General features: G+C 48.4%; 1 protein-coding gene across 1 annotated transcript in view; it reads right to left on the reverse strand.

Annotated features, from left to right (window-relative positions):
* adgra1b (adhesion G protein-coupled receptor A1b) overlaps positions 1-7,500 on the reverse strand; it is a gene marked incomplete at its 3' end in the record, with an annotated part of 28,592 nt that overhangs the window by 5,505 nt on the left and 15,587 nt on the right. The window contains exon 3 of the mRNA XM_083658611.1: positions 5,682-5,827. Coding sequence (XP_083514737.1) covers positions 5,682-5,827 — 146 coding nt within the window. The remainder of the gene's footprint in view (positions 1-5,681; positions 5,828-7,500) is intronic.

Here is a 7,500-nt window from a genome sequence, read left to right on the forward strand (position 1 = left end):
TTTCCTGCACAGCACAGCACAGCACAGCACAGCACAGCACAGCACAGCACAGCACAGCTTCAGCACAGCACAGCACAGCACAGCACAGCACAGCACAGCACAGCACAGCACAGCACAGCACAGCACAGCTTCAGCACAGCACAGCACAGCACAGCACAGCACAGCACAGCTTCAGCACAGCACAGCACAGCACAGCACAGCTTCAGCACAGCACAGCACAGCACAGCTTCAGCACAGCACAGCACAGCTTCAGCACAGCACAGCACAGCACAGCACAGCTTCAGCACAGCACAGCACAGCACAGCTTCAGCACAGCACAGCACAGCTTCAGCACAGCACAGCAGGAAACGTACAGTGCTGCTGTGCTTATGTCCGCAGAGACTGTGTCTGTGACATCATTCTGGAACAGTCATTCGTTAAGTCATGAGCAGTCATTGGTTAGTTTAACTGTCAATCATAGCAGCCATGTTGGGTGAATGGAGTAAGGTTATTGGCACGTGTCGTATGTTTGATCATATGATTGGCTGAGGCCTGACTTGAGGGCGGGGCCGACCTAGCGCTCAGGGGATCATTTCCAGCAGGAAGTGAGCGGCGGCGGCGTGCGGGGCGTTTTGAGGGCCTGGAAGAACACATGCATGCGGACGCCCGACCCTAAGCTGGACCCCCAAACCGAAGATAATAGCGTAGCTAATGAAGTATTGATTGACTCACCGTGAAGCAACCCCCAGGAGATGTTCCTCACTGTATGTAACGTGTGTTAGTCATCTTGTCGGGTTGCTTCGGCAGCAACCGCCCCCTTCTGCGTGTGTGTGGAGCGTCGCACAACAACACAACTGACTGTGCTGTCGGAACGTTGGAGAGCTGTGCTGAGAGCTGAGAGGAAGGCTTTCCTGCTGGCGCTGCGCTGACCCCTAGTGGATCAACCCACGCCGAGGAGGAGAGACAACCCCAGCCCAGACCGCCCGGGGGGTGACCGACACGCACTGGAATGCCCCTGGCCTCATTGCCAAGTCATGGCTATCGTGCTAACATCCGCTCAAACGAGCCTCGTTGCTAATTGTCCGGCTAACCGGCTAACTGGCCGGCGGCCCCCCGAGACCTCGATAAACGAGAGCTGAAATAATGATAATAGGCCAGAAAGCACATAAAAGCTGGCACCGTAACACTAACAAAATGGCAGTGTAGGCAGAGTTGGGCTTTGGAGTAAGTTTTGGAACAGCAATCACCTGATATAAATAGACCCTAGAGTGCCTTTTAGCCAGTAGCTACATAGCGACTCCCCCTCCCCTCCCCTCCCCTCCCCTCCCCTCCCCTCCCCTCCCTTACTCCTCTCTGCTTAAGCACTGTCCTCTGCTTTGGGTCTATGTCCTTTCTCTGGACCTGGCCCAGGATATACATAGCACAACTGCGGGGACGATTGATAGTCATACAGGCGCAGCACAGGGCAAGGGCTTCTGAGTAGAGCCGTGCTATGCAGGAGTTATGCATGTGCTAACTCAACCCCAGCTACAATCCTGCATGTCTCAATGGAGAGGACAGCATGAGCTTCACTCAAAATGGCAACATTTAATTAGAGCTGCAACGATTCATCGATTAGTCGATCGACAGAAAATTAATCGACAACTATTTTGATAATCGATTCATCGTTTACGTGTGTAAATTCATCGAGTACAATTTTAAGAGAAAAGGTCGAAATTCTCTGATTCCAGCTTCTTAAATGTGAATATTGTCTGGTTTCTTTACTCCTGTGTGACAGCAAACTGATATTATCTTTGAGTTGTGGACAAAACAAGACATTTGAGGGCGTCATCTTGGGCTTTGGGAAACACTGATCGTCATTTGCTACCATTTTCTGACATTTTATAGACCAAACAACTCATCGATTAATCGAGAAAATAATCGACAGATTAATTCAGCATGAAAATAATAGTTAGTTGCAGCCCTACATTTAATAGGTGAACAGGTGCGCTATGTCCGTTTCACGCTCAGTCGTGCAATAGTGAGTGCTGCTATCTTCAGGTCCATTTTGTGATTTTTTCTTTTTTTTAGAGTGGTGTTTCACTTCCCCCGAGCATTTAAATATTTCATTTTCAAGTCAACTCTAATGCACATATCTCTAATGCACATATCTCTATCATAACATAACTCTAATGCACATATCTCTATCATAACATAACTCTAATGCACATATCTCAATGGGCGCTCATGCATTGTGAAGTGCTAATAACAGCCACTCTGGTGGGCAACACTTAACATGCCTTTTGAAAGCAAAAAAAAAAAAATAGCTCTTCTCACACATCTACAAACAATATTCACGTCATATTATCTCATTCTTGGTGCCCGGATCATAGATTTGAAGAGGTCAATTTGCCTGCTAGCGTGCAATTATCAGTATTGACAGCAGGGGAGAAACCCTGGTGGTGAGATCCAACGCACTGGCCCCCGGAATGGAGAAAATGTTCTATCACAGTGAAGCACTTTAAGGGGAGTGGTCCACACATCCACACCATGCAGGATGACAGTGAGCTAATAGCGTGAATAGGGGGCGTTTAACGTGTAGTGTGCTCCAACGCCGTGCAGCGGCTTCGCCGGACAAAGGTCACGGTGACGGTCTGCTGGACCGGATGACAGACCAATATGCCATCATCATCATCATCACGCATCGTGCTGTCAGTGCTGCGTCTCCGGGGCTGGAGTGGAGGGATGGGACGAGGGAGGAGGAGGAGGAGGAGGAGGAGGAGGAGGAGGAGGAGGAGGAGCACCGGGAGGGGGGGTTGCTCACGGTAGAAATTGATTTGTCTCCAGCAGCTAAGTCTCATTGCATGAGGCTGTCTGACGGGCAGCATTACAGTCAATCACCGCGGATCAACTCCACTGCCGCACGATCCCCCCGCCCCCCCCCCCCCCCCCCCCCGCCCTCCAATCACGACCGGGTGTCCAAGGATTTGCCTGCAAGGAGAGTGCTCCTTACAGGTTTTGAGGGTCCTTATTCTGTAAGCTCCTCGACTTTCACCGACTCCGCCAAAGGTGCACAAGTACCACTAGTATGCAGGGATTCAGAAGAAACCCGCTTATATAAAGAAAGATAACTATAGCGGATCTGCACATTCCATGACATCATTCATTTATAGATTTTATGGCAAGTGCCAATGTCATTGCTGCATATATTGTATAGCGCACCCGAAGATACCACGTTGCAGAAAAAGCCCAACTCGCAGGCAAGTTCCAAAAAAGTTTCGATGAGCCAAGTCAGTGTGGGGGATGATCTATTGTACCTCGGTTAAGATCATTTTCCATGCTTCAAGAAAATTCCGGCAGAAAGTTAATCTGCATTTTGAATTTTTCTCCTCCCCATCAGCAGATATTTTCCCCGGCGTTTTTTTTTTAAGGAGACGACACTTTAAGGGCGGCTACGAGATGAAACGACACGTTTTAAGACAGCCATTTGTGGCGGCGTTGCACTTCCTGTTTTGCCTCCGTATCTTCTCCTCGTCTCAAACCGTTTTTTCCTCCTAACAGGATTTCTCTTCGTCGAAGTTTCTGGAAGTCGGCTCTGCAGCAGCAGCAGCAGCAGCAGCAGCACAGCTCCGCCGTGCAGAAGAGCTCACACAGCACCTTCTCACCACCAGAGAGGAAAGTCCAAAAGTTGATCCTCTTAAACACGCCAGATGCCGTGAGTAAGCAGAAAAGGATTTAAACACAGCGAGGAGGGGGGGTGGAGAAACAAGAAGCAAAAAAAATGCAATCTGTTGCGCGTGCCTAAGCGAATAGGAATTAAACGCGTCAAAAGGCTTAAAACTAGATTCAGATTTGCGATAAAGCGCAGATTGAATCAAACGGCTCGGTGGCCTCATGGGTGATTGAGGTAATTAGTTACGGCCTTGGGGGGGGGGGGGGGGCGCCATGGTAACCACTTTGTTACTGCTCTGTCACTTGTATCAGTCCTCTTCAGCTGATCCGACACTCGCAAGGTCGCAGGAGGCCTCGAACGGTATAGGTGGCCGAGCCAAAAGCATTGACTGTACATGCTATTCAGCTAGTCCAGACAGCCTCCTCTATCGAGTGCTTACAAGAGTGTGTTCACGCCTGGGAGGGAGGGGGGGAGAAGACACCGGTGCAGATTCTGAGGATTTGAATATGTTGTTTTTTTTAAACACCTAAATATACATCGTTGTCAGGCTAGTGCACAAACGCCTGGATAATGGTGATGCCGGTGCTAATGCTAACGAGACTAAAGTCAGCTCCCTTCTGCCACCACAGCACATCGCTTCGTAGTTAAATTGCCGTTGAACTTCACGCGAGTCAAGAATCCCCAAAATAGCCATGACGGCCAAAACAGCTCAGCGGGGGGGAAAGACGAGGTAAGAGATAAGGTACTACCGAGCGACGTTAACAGTCGCTCGCATTAGGGTTAACTGCCATTAAAAATTCAATTGACATTATGCAGAGAGATATACCCCTGGACAGATGCTAGTCGGTCTCTTCCCGGGCTCCCCACATTGCCAGAGCCATTGTTGCTAAGCAGCGGTTTGCACCTTGAACGTCACCTCTGCAGACCCGTCGAACAAGAGGAGCCAAATTGAATAGGGCCACAATTCGGGGGGAATTTTGGCTGATTAAAAAGAATCCGCCGGGGCTCCTGGCAATCTTTGGCATTTATCAGACTCATTTTCACATTACGTGAGTCATTATTGTTCACCCAAAGTTCCTCCCTCGTGGCGGACAAGGACTCCGATTAAAAATTGTAATTTCTTAACATGAACAAATGGGAAGAGGAATCCGCCCAGGAGAGCCAAAGCGTATAAATAGGGAGACCTGACAGCTATGTCGTCGGCGGCTGCAGAGCCGACTCCACCAGGGTGGAGTGAACAAAACCCACCGGCTCGGTGGAATGTAAACGAGCCGTGGATGTCGGCGCAGATAAACGATCCAATAACTCATCACGTGTAAAGCCGATTGGTGCCCGCTAAACACAAAAAATGAGCCAGCAAACAGCTGGGGAAAAAAACAATGCATAAGCTAGCATAAATCAACAGAGACACAAATATGCATACCAATAAATACTCAGGAGTGCACACACTTACCGCACATAGACATTAGTGAGAAGGACAAATTCATAAAAAAATAAATATACGGTAATTGTTATGCACAACGCGGGCGCACGCACGCACGCACACAGATTTGTAATTTCAAAAATCGAATAATCTTTGTTTTCTCGAGCAAATTTCAATATAACGTCGTATAAACTTTGCCTCAAACGAGTCCCGAGGGAGAATTTATACCTTAGTAAACAAGCAGGAGCGGGAAAAATATGACTATAATCTCTACGTCTGCCGTGTCTCAGTCGGGGGCGACGGCAAATTTAATAAGTACGCTCAAAAGTCACCGTGACCTGAGAAAATAAACACACAGCGAGCTACAGTCAGTCAGACGGTGCCAGGAAGAACAAGAATCTGGGTCATGTGCACGCGCACGCGCACACACAAACACACGCACACACACACACACACACACACACAGACACACACACGCGCACACACACAAACACACGCACACTTTCACACTTGTCAGGCATCAGGTGTGTGCTGTGGTGGATGTGTGTCAGACAGGCATCAGGTGTGCTGTGTGGTGGAGGTGTGACTCGGGGTGCAGAGGGGTGGGCGAGGACGCTAAGTGCTTACCTCAACAGGGGCTGCTTAGGTGCTGTAGGTGGCTCTCCGTCCTGGGTCTGCGGGGGCTTCTTGGTCACTTGCTTGTAAATGTTCCTGGCTGTGACCCCGAGCCACAGCATGGTGGACAGGGACGAGTAGTGGAGCACGACTCCCACCTGAACAAAAACACATGGGACACGCACCACTGGGTCACTTTGTGGACTCTTAAATTCAGCTTTTATCTTTATTTTTTAATTTGTTTTTCTCCCGTTTTCTCCTTAATTGTACTTGGCCAATTCCCCTTGCTGTCCAGGGCCCAGTTGCACAAAGCACCTTAGGTTAAGATTTCCCTTACGGTCCGAGTTAAGGTGTCTATAAAATAGAATCAACTGCACAAAACACCCTTAAATCTTCTCCATAAGGTTCAACATTTGAAGGAAAACATAAGCACAAGATTTAAGGGTGTTTTGTGCAGCCGATTCTATTTTATGGACACCTTCACTTGGACCCTAATGGAAATCTTAACCTAAGGTGCTTTGTGCAACTGGGCCCTGGTCGTTGCTCCACCCCCTCTGCCGATCTGAGGAGGGTTGTGCTTCCTCCGATACATGTGCAGTCGCTAGCCGCTTCTTTTCACATGACAGTGAGGTGTGCCCTGGCTTTTATCTATTTCCTAAGACACGCCAGGCCTGATCATCACATTTTCTGTAACTCAATGAAACCCAAGTCAACTCAGTTTACCCACCTCTTTGAAACGAGGTTGAGAGTTTACTCCTCTATTTTCAGATCAACTGTATCGATCACTGATGGGGAAACGAGGTGATAGTTTACCCACCTCTGTATTTACCACTACAACACCGCTGATGAAAAGATCTCTTATTCGGGACAGAGCTGCCACTCCACCCTCAACAAGGTGACTGAGCACAGCGTTGTCTGGTGTTTCTACATGTACTGCTGCTGGATACAGGAGACCAGACGGCTCCTTATCAGTCAGAGCTAGAGGACACCGAGCGCGCATTGAGAATAACAAACCCCCGAATATGAATGGTGGTCACGTTGACGACTATCAACACGTGCTTGTTTTTCCAAAACGTGTATATATATATATATCTCTGCGCTGCTCGCCTTGTTTTAATATTCATGAATCATGTTTGAATGGGGAAATTGATTTGACATTGTTTAAAGGCAGGGGGAAGAGGTAGAATAGAGAGAGAGAGAGAGAGAGAGAGAGAATTAAAATGTGCCAGGAGTTTTCTGTTCATTCTACACCGGCAGACTAAGAGGCGCCAGCAAATAAAATGTCTAACATCAAATGAGTTGAGTCTGCTATAGTAGGCCTATTAGCGAATGGAGCTAGCTAGCGTACGCGAGTCCAGATGCTGCTGATTGGCAGTGTCCTTGAGCTGGTTCTAGAGAAATGAGAGTGGGCGCTAAGTCGATCACTGCTTCACACTCCACGCACTTTTGAGCTTCGTTAGTGGCGAGAGCCGAGAACAAATACAATACAGACAATGTGGCGCTTGTGGAGAGAATTTAGAGTTGTGGTAATACCTCCCTCAAGGATAGTAACAAACTGTGTGGCTGAAGACAAGACACAGATGTCATATTTCAGAAGACAAGTTATGACAGCTGCAGTAGGAAGACAGAAATGTGTAATATGGGCTTACTGGAGAGAGTCTCTTTCATGGTGTCTGGCTTTCCTATTCTTAGTTTTGTGCCCTTTACCTCTGTCTTTCTGTTTAGCCAAGCAGGACAAAGCCAGCCACCAGCATAGCCTCTGTGACTCACTCTACTCTATATCTGTGATGCTAGCACCCGCTAACATTCTGTGAACCTCCTCTGTGCAGAG

This window comes from Poromitra crassiceps (assembly GCF_964638095.1).
Source record: "Poromitra crassiceps genome assembly, chromosome: 22".
Lineage (NCBI taxonomy): Eukaryota > Metazoa > Chordata > Actinopteri > Beryciformes > Melamphaidae > Poromitra > Poromitra crassiceps.